Consider the following 16,767-nt stretch of genomic DNA (forward strand, 5'->3'; position numbering starts at 1 on the left):
TGGTAATGCCAGTGAATGACAGCAGGAGATAGTTAAGATTCCTTTTTGTTGGAAATAGTCATTGCCTGGCACTTGTGTGGGGAATACTATTTGTCACTTACCAGTCCAAGCTGGAATATTGTCCAGGACTTGCTGCATGTGGATACAGACTGCTTCAGTATTTGAGGGGTTGTGAATGGTACTGAACACTGTGTAATCATCAGTGAATATCCCCATTCTGACCTTATGATGGAAGGAAGGTCATTGATGGTTGGGCCTAGGACACGACCCTGAGGAACTCCTGTAGAGATGTCTCAGAACTGAACAGATTGACCTCCAATAACCAGAACCACCTTTCTTTGTCCTTAAGAATGATTCCAAACAGCATTTTACCCCCAATTCCCAACAAGTTCAGTTTGATGGAACACTCAGTCAAATGCTGCCTTTGTCAAGGGCAGACACACTCATCTCAACTGCACAGTACAGTGGCAGTCACTACATACCTTGGAAACAATGACTTTTACAATTAGAAAGGCACTGGTGACAGCTGTTGTAATCTGGAATAATGAAGAGAAGAAGCATTTACAGTTATAGGAGGAGTTACAAAGATTCCGTTATTCAGCGTTGAGCATTGGTGGTGGACTAATCAATCTAAACTAACCAGTTAGGGCTGTGACCAGTCCAAATTACTGATCGAATCAGAGCACTTTTTCAGTAGATGCCACCCCACTCCCTCCCCAACTGGCAGCGCCCGGGGATTATGCACACTTCCTTATCAGCATGACATAGACACTAGCAACAACAGTATTAAATACTTCTTTTCCCTGCACCTGTTGCCCATATCTTAGAAATTCAAATGGACACAACTTTCAAAATTAAACTCACATCTGGTTTGAGAAAGGGATTCGAGCACAGACAGCTTAACACAGAAGACAAGAACAACGTTATCACTCACCGCAATGACCCACCAGTGGTTTATCCTACACAGAGCGTATGCAATAACCAGCGTAAGGAATCGGAACACCGCCAGTAACTGGAAAGGATAATAAGGATTAGATAAAAACTGCAAAGAGTTTAAAGCTACTTTAAACAACTATTTCAAGCGATCTAAGAAAATCTACTCACAAATATATCAAAGTAAGATTTGTGGAAGTCATAGTGAATAACTTCGCTTTCTAAACAATGAATTATGCCACCATCTACCTAGAAAACAAAGATACAAATGGAATCATCTTTATTAGCAATTGTATTGAAACATAGGTTTAAATAATCAAACATCCGGAGCTACACTGGTAATTATTCAGTTCTTAGGGATGGACAATAGACGCTGGCCATGCCAGTCACACTCATCTCAAAGAAAACATTTTCATCGGATACTGCAAAAAAAATGACAACGTCCTCAGTGTGTTGTATTCTGAGGCATTGTGGCTGCTAATCAGGTTTGCCATGGGATTGCTGCTAGTGCTAGAGTTTGATTTACACAGAAAATAAGGTACCAATAATTCCACAACAAACATCCTATAGCAAAGGCTTATTGTCACTCCAGGAGAATCTGTACTGGTGCACTAATATTCTGAAAGAGTAAGAATATGGGGAAAGAGTAGGGAAATGGTCAGGACACAGAACTCTTTCAGATAGTTAGCATATGTGTACACTATTACTGTATAACTCCGGGATTCTATAACCACATTATATTAATCCAAAGGGATTTAAATGATTCAATCACCTCAAAACAAGCTGAAGTCAGCTTGAATGGGAATGAATATCAATAACTTGATTTATTTCAATTCAATTTAAAGAGAAATAGTGAATCACGGGATACAAGTGTCTATCTGTGAAATGTCCTGGTAACATTTTCAACATGTGGTCTTCCTGAAAGCCATTTCCCCACTCTACATCATCTCAATACACAGTATTTCAGGTGAAGAGGGAATGGCAATGGATGTAATATACGGACGGCTTTTTCTGGGGTAACGTCCAATATGGCATCTGAAAACTAACAGTGTGAAAGAAACCATGGTCAACGAGAGGCTATGGGATGAGAATCAACACCACAGAAAGATGTGCTGAAAACTAGTTTACGTTAATGGAAACAAGGGAAACTGCTGGGGTTTTGCTAGTTTGGTAAAAGTGGGCAGTTGCCTAGTGGGAGCTAGGAACATCTCAAGGCTACGGAGGGTCTGGGCTTTCTGGGATGTGGGTCACTCTGGCAAGGTCAGCATTGTTTCCTATCATTAGCCACATGCTATCCATTCTCTAACAGATCCTCTCCCTTCTGTTCTTTCCCAGTCACAATGTTTCCATTCCCGATAAATTTATAAACTTAACCGCCTGCATATCAAATGGTACCCTCAGTGACTTACAGAATCTACAAGGATATATACAAACACATGATCATGGAAAGCTAAGTAAAAGAGTTTAATACTTACATTTAATTCTATTATCCATAGCAAACCAACAAATAAAAGGTCAAATGTAACAAATAAGCAGAAAGTCCTTCTGACATCGGAAATAGGTTTTTTGTCGCTGAATGGCTCTAATCTAGCAGCAAGTTGGGATGTGTTAATGGAACGTGTGGTACTAAGGGATGCACTGGAAGTGAAACGATTAACTCGAGCATCGTCCTGGTCATTCAGCGATCTGCTCATCCTGCACAGCTCTACCACAGCTTCAACATCACCACAAGCATCTGTACAAGAACAGAAACAAGAGAGTTCAGCAGAGGAATGCAGCAGGAGTGTGTCAAAACAGTAACAACTGTTTCGTTGAATAAAGCCACAAATTTGGTGTGACTATAACTCCCTCAAATGAAAATAAGAGTCACCAGCAACACTGGGCACACAGCATCACACAGGGCATTAAAGGAAAACTTTCCAATATACACATTACTCCACATGCCCTGCTCAATGTAGCATTATAATCCTAGAGTCCTTGCTTCTTGGTGTTAGTTCTGCTAACAATTATATAACACCTTTAAATTAGTAAAAAGTCCCTCTGTCTTCACAACAAACTTTGTTCACCAAATCATGTAAGGAAATATTAGGACAAATAATCAGAAAGGTAGGTTTTTGTTAGTGTTATAATAAGCATTTTCCTATTTGAATGTATATACTGATGTCTTAAGCACGTAAGAGCATGTGTGAGTGATGTCATTGGTAGCATGGGCTTTCATGGGTTGAATCTTACCATGAAGACTTATAAACTAGTGAGGAACTTAGCAACATCACAGACACAGTGGAAAATTCCATTTGTGGATCTAGTTGCAGCTATTCAGAAACACCACAATCCTCAGCCCTCAGGCTGTCTGAAGGTAAAAGCAATTTACAACGGATGCTGGAATCTGAAACAAAAACAGAAAATGCTGGAAAGTCTCAGTAGGTCTGACAGCATCTGTGGAGAGAAAATAAGAGTTAACATTTCGAAACATGAGCTCTACTCGCTCTTCACAAATGCTTTCAAACATGTCGTTCTCCCCATGTTTGCATGGATTTCCTGTGGGTGCTCCTGTTTCCTCCCACAGTCTGAAAGACGTGCTGGTTAGGTGGATTGGCCATGTTAAATTCTCCCTCAGTGTATCCGAACAAGCAATGGAGCGTGGCAACTGGGTGATTTTCACAGTAATGTCATTGCAGTGTTAATGTAAGCCTACTAGTGACTAATAAAATAATAAAAATAAACATCAGATTTTCCAGCATTTTCTGTTCTTGTTTCAAGTTTCATAGTCATTTTCGGAAGACGGGGCAGTCTGTAGTTAATTATTTTGCTGAATTACACCAGCATTCTGAACATTGAGTTTGGTGCAGTATTGGAGGAATGGTTGTGGGACAAACTAGTTTGTGGCATTAATAGAATAGCATTTAGCATTGTTTTTGGGAGAAGCCGCTTTGACTTTCAAGGAATCCCCCGCAACAGATTGTCCATTGTCCTCTGAAAAATGGCTGGACTCGAGGACAACCCGAAAACCAGAGGGTTGCATTTGAAAAAACCTTTATGAGTGTTGATGGTGACATTCTACTTTCAGTCCTCCTCCAACAAAAGCTGCTGATAGGTACGGCTCATGTCAAGTTTTGACAACGTCTTGCCTCCTCCAAAGGTTGAAAACATCTTCTACCTATGGCAACAGGTAAATGTCCAGCTTGGAGGATCGATTAATGCTAAGTTTGTAATCCACACATGTGTCTCTTATCACTTTTAAGAACAGGAACAATTGGTCAGTGAAAACTGAGTGGCTCCAACCTCAGCAGCCAGTCCAATTCCTCCTGCACTTTTCCTTTCATGGCAAAGGATCTATCAACACATTAAAGGTAGTGCCATGCAACGTACGCAGTTCACATTTGAAAACCCCAGGATATTTCTGAATGACATCCTCTGGCATCCGCATGCACTTAATATCACCCCAGTTCAAAGGAATTTTACTGACCCAGTCACGTCCTAGTAGACTAGGCCTTTCCCTTTTACCCCAGGAGCAGTGCTCTTGTTTCTTGGCTCTTGAATATGTCGACCACCTTCTTGGCTGCTGGATGCAATGGTATAGCATTTCTAGTGTACATTCTACACTAGAATCTGTTGGATCTCTGTTGTCTGTTTAGACCCCCAAGTCTCCTCACTGAATACAGATGCAGAAGGCTTCTGTTGCCACTCCATTTGGATTTGTTTTCCATCAACCTCCATTGTAGAATAGATAAGTTTGGTGCACGCCTCATTCACATTAAACATTGTAAGAGTGCACCATACCTGCTCCGAGCTATCCAGGAGATCTATAGCTGACTGAGACTTTTTTGAATTTCCCTGCTCAACCTTCCACTTGCTCCTAGCACTCCTTCATTTCTTAGCTAAATGATCTCTTTTGTTGCAATGGTGACAAATAGCATTCATAAATAGCTGGACATTATGATCACATGGAAAAAAGAGAAGCAGCCCCTCAGCAACCTGGATTAAGTGTTTAAGAGATTTTCAGATGCAGGACTGACTTGTAGCAAGTGCAGCTTCCTGGCACAGAATATGGAATATTTGGGTCATAAAAGCACAGCATAGGGTTTGTCTCCAGTGGAAGCCAAAATCAGAGCTATCAAGGAAGTTCCGAACCCCACAAGTGTGTCTGAGCTCAAATCATTTCTGGGCATGGTAAATTTCTACAGGAGGTTTTGGCCACACCTTTCAATGGTGTTAGTGTCACTGTATCCACTACTTCACAAAGAAACAAAATGGAAATAGGGGCCAGCACAGAAGCTTTCAAGAAATCAAAACAGCTGTTTCAACAGCCAATTTGCTGGTTCATTTTGATCAAGACAAGAGAACTCAATTTACTCTGTGATGTCTTGCCCTCAGATGTTGGCCAGCACTCTCTCATCTGATGGAGACGAATCAGAAAATCCTATTGGCTTTACATGACCACTGCTGACAACAGCTGAGAAGGAATACTTGCAGTTAGGCAAGGAAAGTCTAGCCATTGTTTTTGCTGCGCAATGGCTTCATTAATCTCTTCATGGTTATTCATTTGCTATACGGACAGACCATAAGCCATTGATGAGTATTTTCAGTGAATCCCAGTACATTCCTCCCCATGGCTTCGCCGCAAGACTCTCACATTGTCAGCTTACCAGTATAACATTGTGTGTAGGGCAAGGAAGGACAATGCAAACATAAATGCATTGAGTCAGCTCCCTTTACCAGACATTATTTCCTCTAAAGACAATTTTCTTGTTGGAGACTTTCACACTTTCCAGTGAATGCTGAAGACATTAAGCAGTGAATGGACCAGGACCCTGTTCTATCCAGGTGAGGAGATTCCTTACGCGGGGCTGGCCTACAGTTATAGGGGATGAAGAATGGAGACAATCTGCAAAGTAGAAAGATGAGCTGAATGTGCAGGATGTTTGTATTCTTTGGGGTTCAAGTGGTTTAGCAGAGTGAGTTGCTCAGACACTGAAAGGAGAATTGAGGAGAATGGCAGGTGGTACTTTGGAAACTAAACTCTCTCAGTTCTTATTCTAGTATTGTATCACACCACAAGCAACAAGAGGGCTCGCACCAGCCCAATCACTGATGGGCAGGAAGCCAAAATCTCATTTGGATCCACTTGTCAAAGTCAGAATGGGAAGGAAATTGGAAAAGCAGGAGAAACATGACTACCATGCTAAGGAGAGAGATTTCAATCTAAATGATTGTGTCTACATAAGGAATTTTGGTAGTGATCAATGATGGCTGCCTGGAGTTATTTTTAACCAAAGCAGTCCAGTATCCAGTGTGACTGACCGCAGATACCAGGAGCAATTCTGTCTATGCATGACTTGGAGACAGCGAAAGTTCCAGATGACCTGGTAAAAAGAAATGCTGCTATGGACTTCAACAGGAAATGGTTCCTGATGTAGAACCATTTCCAGTGGACTCTACTCCAGGAGAGGATGAAGGACATTCATTCACAGATATTTAATCCACTCCTGCGCCCACAAGTCCAGCTCCACTGAAACAAGCCTCATTAGTGTCTACCGAGTTATCAGTGGTAATGCACCAGTCACAGTTTAGTTTCTGAAAGACTGATGTATTGTTGAGGCATGATGTTTCATTATGTTTCTTTCCTTAAAGGGGAATTTCTGGGAGGGGATGGGGTAATGTCCTTAGTGGGTACGAGCATGTGAGAGTGTCTTTAGCAACACGAGTTTTAGTCTTATCACAAGGGACCTGAGTAACTAGCCACCTCTAGTTCGGAGTCCATGCTATACTGTAGATTGATATTTTTATAAATTGATTTAAGTCACAACATGCTTGACTACCTTTTTGCGGCCAGGTTATCATGGTTTTTAAAAATGCCTTGAAAAAGGAGAGAGGAAGACAGGCAGAAATTGAGCAAGGAAATTACAAGCTGAGGGCCTTAGGCAATTGAAAGCACAGCCACCAACGGAATGATTAAAATCAAAAATGCTGATGACACCAGAAATGGAAATGCACAGGTATCTGAGGACTGTAGAGCTGGAGGAAATGAGAGTGGGAAGGACAAGGTTATGGAGGGATTTAAATCTAGACAGTGCCAGACTAACCTCGGTCAATGAACACACAGCGATGTGTGAATGAGACTTATTGCAAGTTAGCACACAGGAAACAGAGTTTTGGATGAGCAGAAGATTACAGACAAATGCTTTGTTCCATTCAGTATTTGACAAGATGCACTAACCATGGAACAAACATTTAATAGTTCAAATACCATTGGTGCAGAAAAAAGAATTAATGTTCAAGTGTGAATGCTTTGAGAAAGTATCATCCATAAGACCATAAAGGTATAGGGGCAGAATTAGACCACAGGAAGTGACTTTAAAATTGCTGCCATGATTGCAGGCTTCATTCTGCAGAGGCCTCTTTAAAACATCCAATTTACAAGAGTTCCTCAAACACAGGTACTGTACAGTACAGAACAGTACTGTTGCTTAGCAAAGAATCCTTTTAAAAACAGAAGTCCACAAAAGTTCCTCAGGTATCAAAGGTATCAGCTGTATCAAAGAAAGCTGAAAAGCAGTTTACAGCACACTATTTTTACTGCAAGGTACATTACAATAGAGAATGTAATTGGGGGAGGTGGGGGGGCGGAGGTTAACCTGAAAACAATGATGTCCTTCAGATGTACAGAAAGGACAAAATGGCCAGATTCCGCACAGAATCACTGGCTGGGTCATGCTCGGACATCACATTCCATCATCACAGTATTTGTACAATTTTAAATGGGGAACATTGACTTCAAATGAAACTCAGACATAAAAAAAGCCCTTTAAAATGAAACGAGTTGAAAAAAGGACACTAAAATGGGGATTTACTGCACCTCATTTTCAAACAATGCAAAATTCTATCATAATGTGGCTACTCAATTCTAAAGGTTTCTCTTTACATTAATTAGCTCTTTCTCATCACATAATACTAAATCTAAAATAGCCTTCAGTCAGTTCCTCAACAAATTGCTCTATAAAACCATCCCTTTTGCACTCCAGAAACTCATAACATAAGAACATAAGAAATAGGAGCAGGAGTAGGCCATCTAGCCCTTCGAGCCTGCCCCGCCATTCAATAAGATCATGGCTGATCTGTCGTGGCTCAGTTCCACTTTCCCGCCCTCTCCCCATAACCCTTAATCCCCTCTCTTATCAAAAACCCATCAACCCGCTTCTTAAAAATATTTAGCGAGGCAGCCTCCACCACTTCAACGGGCAGAGAATTCCAGAGATTCACCACCCTTTGAGTGAAGAAGTTCCTCCTCAACTCCGTTCTAAACCGCCTCCCCTTTATCTTGAGGCTGTGCCCCCTAGTCCTACTGTCTTTTTTGAGCGGGAAGAGTCTCTCCACCTCTATCCTATCCATCCCATTCATCATCTTATACGTCTCAATGAGATCTCCCCTCATTCTTCTAAACTCTAGCGAGTACAAGCCTAGTTTATTCAGCCTCTCCTCATAGCTCAACCCCCTCAACTCCAGTATCAGCCTAGTAAACCTCCTCTGCACTCCCTCCAGGGCCAAAATATCCTTGCACAGGTGCGGCGCCCAAAACTGCACACAGTACTCCAGCTGCGGCCTCACCAATGCCCTATACAGCTGCAGCAAGACCTCCCTACTTTTATATTCAATCCCCCTCGCTATGAAGGCCAGCATCCCATTCGCCTTCCTGACCACCTGCTGCACCTGCAAGCTGGGTTTTTGCGACTCATGCACAAGGACCCCGAGGTCCCTCTGCACCGTCGCCTGCTGCAGTTTTTCGCCACGTAAGTAATAGTCCTTCCTACCATTTTTCCTACCAAAGTGGACCACCTCACACTTGCCAACATTAAATTCCATTTGCCATTTCCTGGCCCATTCGCCCAGCCTATCTAGATCCTTCTGCAGACTCTCCACACCCTCCGCACAATTTGCCTTTCCCCCAATCTTGGTGTCATCAGCAAATTTCGACACCCTGCACTCGGTTCCCTCCTCCAGATCATCTATATAAATGGTAAATAGCATCCACCATAACGTTAGTGCTCTTTAGATTTACTCAGTTTATATGCAGACTGAAGTCACCCACGATCATTGTATTATCCATGCAACGTGTTTCTTTAATATTCTGATTAATACCATGCCCCACACAACCATGATTGTTTCGTAGCATATAAACAACTCCAACCAAAGTTTGCAGCCCTTGTGGTTTTGCATTCCAAAATCCCTTTACCAATGCCCCAATCCCATACCTTATCAATGCAATGCCACCCCTTTTCCTTTTCGCCAGTCCTTCTTAAATGTTAAACATTGTGCAGCAAGGTGTTACAGCAGTTAGCACTGCTGTCTCACAGCGCCAGGGACCTGGGTTCAATTCCAGCTTTGGGTCTCTATCTGTGTGGAGTTTGCACATTCTCCGAGTATGCATGGATTTCCTCTGGGTGCCCTGGTTTCCTCCCACACTCCAAAGACTGGCAGGTTAGGTTGGTTGACCATACTAAATTACATCTAGTGTCGGGGGATTAGCTAAGGTAAATATGAGAGATAATGGGAATAGGGTGTGGGTGGGTTTGTAGTCGGTGCAGACTCGATGGGCCAAATGGCCTCTTTCTGCACTTTAGGAATTCTACAATTCTATGATCCTTGAAAATTGAGTTCCCAATTTTAGTCACCGTGTAGCCATGGTTCTATTTTGGCAATTAGATCATACCCTTACACCTCTATTTCTACAATTAAACCATACACCTTGCTGAGTGCTGTATGCATTCAAGTAGAGTGCCCTTAATTTTGACTTTCTCATTCCACACTCTAAGTTTAGCTGATGCACATTTTTGCTTCAGCTATCCTCAAACTTCACTTGATACTTTTCTACTTCCTGTTACCAGGTATACTTTCTTCCAATTTGAGCTAACACAAGATTTCTATTCCTGGATGCACTGCAAACCTCTCAGCCACATCTCACAGCCAGCTATTCAACCATGACAGAAAGGGTTTACTAGGATGTTACTGGGACTTGATGGATTGAGTTATAAGGAGAGGCTGGATAGACTGGGACTTTTTTCTCTGGAGCCTAGGAGGCTGAGGGGTGACCTTATAGAGGTCTTTAAAATAATGAGGGGCCTAGATCAGCTAGATAGGCAATAACTTTTCCCAAAGTTTACACTACATTATTTTTACTATAGTAGAGAATGTAATGAGGGGAGGTGGTCTAAAACTAGAGGACATAGGTTTAAGGTGAGGGGAAAGATACAAGTGTCCAGAGGGGCAGTTTTTTTTCCCCCACACAGAACGTGGAGTGTGTCTGGAACAAACTGCCAGAGGTAGTAGTAGAATTTTGTCTTTCAAAAAGCATTTAAACAGTTAAATGGGTAAGATAGACATAGAGGGATATGGGCCAAATGCAGGCAATTGGAATTAATTTAGGTATTTTAAAAAAAAGGCAGCATGGACAAATTGAGCTGAAGGGCCTGTTTCCAGAGTGGAAACCTCTCTGAATGTGGCTTTTGCTACCAAATAAACTTGTTGGACTTTAACCTGGTGTTGTGAGACTTCTTACAATATGAAGGGAGGCAGAGCATGAATAAAGCTGAGGAAAAGCTGAGGAACCTCCCCTCCGACATGGTTAGTGAGAATAGAGACTCTTCAACCTGCTGTCAACAAAACACAATTCTTCAAATACACCCAAACAATTCACTGTCTCTGACGGGGTAGGGGGTTTGGGGGGACAACGGGGGGTTTGGGGGTGGACGGGCGGACAACGGGGGGTTTGGGGGTGGACGGGGGGAAAACGGGGGGTTTGGGGGTGGACGGGCGGACAACGGGGGGTTTGGGGAGGTGATGGTGTAGGGAGAGGGGGTGGGGGTAGGGGAGAGGAGCGGGGGTGGGGGGAATGGTTCCGGGGACTGGGTTTCGGGCCCGGTACCGGCTCTCGGAATCAGTCCAGGCTCCGGCCCAGAAACAAGTATCCAGATACCGGCCTAGCTCCCGAGTCAATCCCAGCCTTTAACCCGAGGCCTTGTGCTTAGACTCCGGGCCCGAGCGGCGCCACTTTTACCTGAAGAGCGGCGGAAGCGGAACCGCCGCCCGGGACTCGCTGCTCCGGGGGAGAGAGTTCCAGAACAACCACACGTGATCCGCGCGGCCCCGCCCACCACCAAGGACGGTGTTCGAGGACGGCCAGTGGGGGCGGGACTAAGGGCGGAGCTTCGCGTGGGCGGGGCTGTGGTTGCCCCTGGTTACTGTGCTTCGCATTCCAACAGGCATTCCGCCCATTATTTGTTAAATTGAGTTTGTGTCTTTATATGCCCTGTTTGTGAACAGAACTCCTACTCACTTCATGAAGGAGCATAGCTCCAAAAGCTAGTGGCTTGTGCTACCAAATAAACCTGTTGGATTTTAACCTGGTGTTGTGATACTTCTTACGGTGCACATCCCAGTCTAATGCTGGCATCTCCACATCACTGCACCTCTCTCAGAATCCCTTCAGTGAGAAGGTTGCCATTCAGCCTATGAAGTCTGCACCGACTCACCTTTTTGCAATTTTACCCAGGCCTTCTTAACCTTGTGACCCCATGTATTTACCCTCCTAATTCTCCTACCCCACACATCTTTTTTCTGTGGGAAGGAACCAGAGCACCCAAAGGAAACCCACTCAGGCTTAGTGTGGGTTTCGTCTGGAAGCTCCAGTTTCCTCCCACAATCCAGCAATGTGCAGTTTAGGTGGATTGGCTTACTAAACTGCCCCTTAGTGTCCCAAGAGTTGTAGGTTTGGGGGATTAACAAGGTTAAGGTGCTAGGGCCTGCGTTGAACAAAAACAGAAAATGCTGGATATTTCGACACATGGTGTCAGACCTGCTGAGATTTTCCAGCATTTTCTGTTTTTGTTTCAGATTCCAGCATCCTCAGTATTTTACTTTTATCTTAGGGTGTGTGTGGGATTGTTGTCGGACAGTCGGTGCAGGGTTGATGGGCTGAATCCTTCTGCACTATGAACTCTATAATAAATCTCATATAACACTTTCAAAGGTTTTTCAAAGCAAATGTAACGGTGTAAACGTGACAATTTTCATTAATTCACTGGTTGCTTTATGATTACAGTTTGTACGAACATCTAGAAGAATAGAGAATTACTGAGTGACTTCTGATTTCCTTCTTTAGCTGCCTGTGTGCAGAGTCTGGAAGCTGCTGTCAGTTTCAAAGGAGCAACAATGGCAAATGTTAACAGCTTGATTATCATTACTACCATAACGTTCAGAAGATTATAAATGTTCAGCATTTCATCACATAATAAAGAGGTTATTGATCAAGGTATAATATTTATGTTCAAAATATATAGTGTGTCCAATAAAGTAAAAAAGGTTTCAGTATCAGATAAAAGTTTAAAAATGGGTTAGAACTTTAGTTTTTTGGAAAAAACAACACAAAGTAGGAAAAACCTGGGCTGTTGTCTGGCAACAGTAGTCAGGTCTCACAGAGACAGAGTATAAGACAGGGAAGAGTTCAGTGTGTTAGCTATGGAAGATAGGAATTTTCAGCTCTCTGAGATAAATCCTACAAGACTACTGGGAGATTGAGTTTAAGGAATTGAAGCAATTGTGAGAGTAAAGTGTGGTTTCAGCCATCTCAAAAGACATACGAATGGGCGAGAAGCATCAACTGAATGCTCAAGAATTCACCAGCTTGAAACCTTTTGCATGTGTGCTAGTCCCAAGCAAGGAGCCTTTGTGTCAAGCTAGTGGTAACTCTTCATGGATGTACGTATTTGTAAAAGTATTACTGCGTGAAGGAATATTGGGAAATTGAGTCATCTTCTTGTGTTTGTACCAAGATCTTTTCAATCTTTATCTAGTGTTCACTTTTCGTGTTTTAATAAATATTTTATTTTTCTGTTAAAAGTTCACCAGCAGACTCCTGCGAATTTGTTCAGCAACTTCTGTCTTTTCTAAACAAAATGTTAGCATCTATGAAGCCATATTTCACACTGGGACTTGACTTGTACAGTATTAACATTAACTGGGATTGTAACACCATATTCCATTGGTTTCTTAATCTGGGAAATATATTTTCAGCCCCTCAGTCACAACTTGTATTTAAGTGGTGTCTTTAATATAGCAAGAAGTTCTCAAAGTGCTTTAACCCACTGGATTGTGAATGAACCTTATATTTTTATTTCTGCTATTATACTGGAAGGTCTTTCAGTGTCTTAATCTTGTGCAGTAGTACTTCCTCAGAAGTGTACTAACTTGCCCTCTCACCAGTTTGAGTTGGTTGACATTAATGTCATATCTTACCTTGAAGTAATGCTCCAATAGTCAGAACTTTGTGCATTCAAATTTCAAATGCCACTTCAGGACAAGCATTTAGACAACCCAGTCTGACACTCAATGGAACACTGATGAGCCAGAGGTGCTATTCTTTCAGATGTGATGTTGAATCTGCACCTTCTCTGTCTGTTCTGATGCACGTTTAATAAGATGGGAAGATAATGCAATTGCAATTCTGAGAGAGTGAACTATAATAAGCAGAAAAACATGATTCAGGCCAAACTTTGGACAGCTGAGGTGTGGGAAGGAGAGTTGGAAAGTGTAGGTGCATCATCATGCTGAGGAAAAGTAGCTACTTCAAGATGACAAGCCCTGCTCTTCAGGAGATCCAGCACACTGTGCAAGACTTTTTCCTGGTAAATTGATAACAGAAACTGATAATTATGTCTAAAGGTTAAAAGAAGTGTTTTCACAAATGAAACTTGTACTGCTTTATTACTAGTGTTTATTGAGGCAGAATTTATCTTTATTTACAATGAAATTGGATGAGTATTTCAAAGGAAAAATATCATGACCTCAGCATGCCCCAAAGTATTTCACATTGAAAAAAATAATTAGTTCTGTGGAACCTCAGCTCCATCATTAACAGTTCACTGGTGTATGAAAAATAAAAATTGTTGGAAAAACTCAACAGGTTAGGCAGCATCCATAGGCCATTAGTGCAAGATCATCAATCTGAAATGTTAACTCTTTCTCTCTCCATAGATGCTGAGTATTATTGACGGTATTTTCTGTTACAATTTCAGATTTCCATTTTCTGCAACATTTTGCTTTTGTAGGAAATCTGTAATTGTGCATAAACTGTGTTTATTTTATTCACCACCAGAGGGCCACATGGTCCTAAAATTCAATGGCTGCAAAGGTGAGGTGAGATGTGGAGATGCTGGTGTTGGACTGGGGTAAACACAGTAAGAAGTCTCACAACACCAGGTTAAAGCCTAACAGGTTTATTTGGTAGCACGAGCTTTCCAAGCACTGCTCCTTCATCAGGTGATCATAATGTGGATTACCCTGCACATATTGTTTTCAATGCAACACTACACTTTGAGCTGCCTGCTAACTGAAATGATTATAGTCTGCTGTCAGCACTATGTGCACTGAAAGACCAATTAAAGCCAGGCCCGGCTATTTAATGGCATTCTACACACTTAAACCCAGGCTGGGGCTGCATTGTGGCTAAAGTAGGTGCTTGAGGTTTTGCTAAGAGTGATTTTGATAATGGGGAACACTCAGTAATGACACAACAATGCAGAAGGTGGATCCAGCATTTTCAAATGCTGCACCTGGGGGCCTTGGTGCAGGAGGGGAGGGAAGAAGAGATGTCATCTATCAACTAAGGGACCAGGAATCCTGTCCAAAGGCAATGAGGTTAGTAAACCATGCTGATAGATGCTAGGACTCAGTTCCAGAGAATCTGGATGTCATGCAGTGACCTCACACCAGGGTACAAAGAACTCTGGTAATAACTGGGAATGTTTTCTGCATTAACAAGTAACCTTACACCTACCTCTACTAAAGAACATATTCTCCTGTTCACACCTCAATAGTAGGGCATGACATTGTGTGAATGGTTTCAGTAAAATAGATGACTGTTTTTAGCCATGAATTCTGTTTGTCAGTGAATATAGAAAACTTGTGGAGCAATAGGAGCAGAGGTGAGGGGTAATTTTTACCCTCAACTTGCAGGCACTAACATAGAAAAGCATTTTGCCTGCCCAATGAGATCCCTATGTTTGAACATTGGATGGGTTGTGTAATGGGCAAATGATCCACTCTGTCCGTTACTGTAGAAATACAACAAAACTGTAACTCTTTCTCCCAGCATCTTCATTCAACTCACTAATGTTCATGGGGAGGAGCCAAGCTCCTAACCACTTCACGCAAACAAAGCACTGATAACAGCTTTCTGGCTGCTTATATTTATTAATTGATAGCAGCAACCTCCCATAAATTCAACATGATTTTACCCTGTGGAACAATCTATGTTGGAGGGACTACAACAGTGCTTTTAAAAAATCCAAGTAAAATAATGCCTTTATCCACTAGCACTGTAGCATCTTCAAACATATTAATGCCAAGTTCAATCAAGTTATTAAGACATAATATGTTGATGTTCCTTTTCTGTGTAGATGATTATATAGTATTATATTCCGGAAAGCTAGGTAATAAAGGATAGGAATGCAACTGTTTACAGAGATCCCATTACAAGCCTAATCGAGGCACCACAGTATTGGTGTGTTTCTATTTAAAGGGTACATATGAAATCCCAGTTCATTCCCGCCACTGCATGTAACACAGTTAATATATAATTAACAGAGCATCTCTGCAATCCCTTTGAGAATTTTACCTATTACAGAGATCAAACTAACTGGCCTATAGTTCCTTGACACTGTCTTGTCATCATATTTGAAAACTGGAATTATAGGAGCATTCTCCCTGTTCCTGGCTTCAGAGCTGTTAACCATGTGAATGAGGAGCTTGCAAAATCCATGTCCTATTTCTTTCAGGGCCCTCAGGCAGATGCCACTTGAGCCAGCAACATGATCTACTTAAATACTGAAAATGTACAAAACCTGCCTCAAATCATTTCATAGGAATAATTTTACAGCAGCAGAATCACTGATAAATCTACAACAGTTCTTCAGCACAGAATTAATGCATGCTCCAGGTGTCAGGGATTTGTTTTGCTGTATATAACTTGTCCAGACTCATTACAGCTTTTGGATAGTGCCTGGGGATTCTAAGTACTCATTTTTTCTCCCAGTGGTCTTGTAGTTTTGGTCAATTGAGAATCTAATTCTACACAAGAACAGTATCCAGCACTGATAGATTTCAATGAAGGAATCCTTATGTCCCTGATGGTGAGTGATCATTTATCAGTATTATCATAGATAATACTGTCTGCAGATTGACTGAGTATCCCTAATTAGAAAACTAGATATAAGTTCTATGCAGTTCAATTGCTGTTACAAAGTGAGTGATATATTCACCACCCTGGGCCTCTGATAATCAACCTACTCCAAAAAAAAGGAAAATCAATTTTTCCTGAGGTACTGTCACCATATTTATATTTTTCAATCATGCTTGGTAATTGTTACTCAGGTTTTGTATTGGATGAAAGCTACTGCCAATTTTGGATCAATGCAGATAGTTTGTAGAAGACCTAAACCAATAATCAAAGTCCAATGACTTGCTGAGTCTGTTACTGATTTACTGATTTTTGTGTTTCTTATTATGAAACTAAGAAGTATCTCTCTTTGATGAAGCAGAATGAAGACTTTTGAAAGGACAGTTATAGAATTTAACACAGTTAGAGGCCAGATAGTCGATTGCTGTGGAGAAGCTATCCACTTAGTCCGATATCTCTAATTTGTGTCAACAACCTTATAATTAAAAAATAGTTTATCCACTTCCTAGAATCTTCTTTGTTACCCTCCAAATGCGTAACTCTGAGAAGGGTGTCAACATCCAAATGGAATCCAATCTTAGGAAGTAAATCCATTAAGTTCAGCA

General features: G+C 41.7%; 1 protein-coding gene across 4 annotated transcripts in view; it reads right to left on the minus strand.

Moving 5' to 3' along the window:
* The window catches only part of stard3nl (STARD3 N-terminal like), a 34,558-nt gene extending 23,487 nt beyond the window's left edge, over positions 1-11,071 (minus strand). For 2 of the 4 annotated variants that reach the window (XM_080193999.1, XM_080193996.1), the window contains exons 1-5: positions 10,985-11,071; positions 2,409-2,668; positions 1,105-1,182; positions 935-1,012; positions 483-536 (exon numbers count right to left, since the gene is read on the minus strand). In XM_080193999.1, the coding sequence (XP_080050125.1) occupies positions 483-536; positions 935-1,012; positions 1,105-1,182; positions 2,409-2,627 (429 nt within the window). In that variant the 5' untranslated portion in view covers positions 2,628-2,668; positions 10,985-11,071. Of the gene's footprint in view, positions 1-482; positions 537-934; positions 1,013-1,104; positions 1,183-2,408; positions 2,669-3,165; positions 3,320-10,903; positions 10,955-10,984 lie in introns of those variants that run through there. The other 2 variants (XM_080193997.1, XM_080193998.1) reach the window with 2 other exon arrangements.
* Positions 11,072-16,767: the final 5,696 nt, after the last annotated feature.

The sequence above is a fragment of the Carcharhinus amblyrhynchos genome, chromosome 8 (genome assembly GCF_965287045.1).
Source record: "Carcharhinus amblyrhynchos chromosome 8, sCarAmb.v2.hapA, whole genome shotgun sequence".
In the NCBI taxonomy this organism is placed as follows: Eukaryota; Metazoa; Chordata; class Chondrichthyes; order Carcharhiniformes; family Carcharhinidae; genus Carcharhinus; species Carcharhinus amblyrhynchos.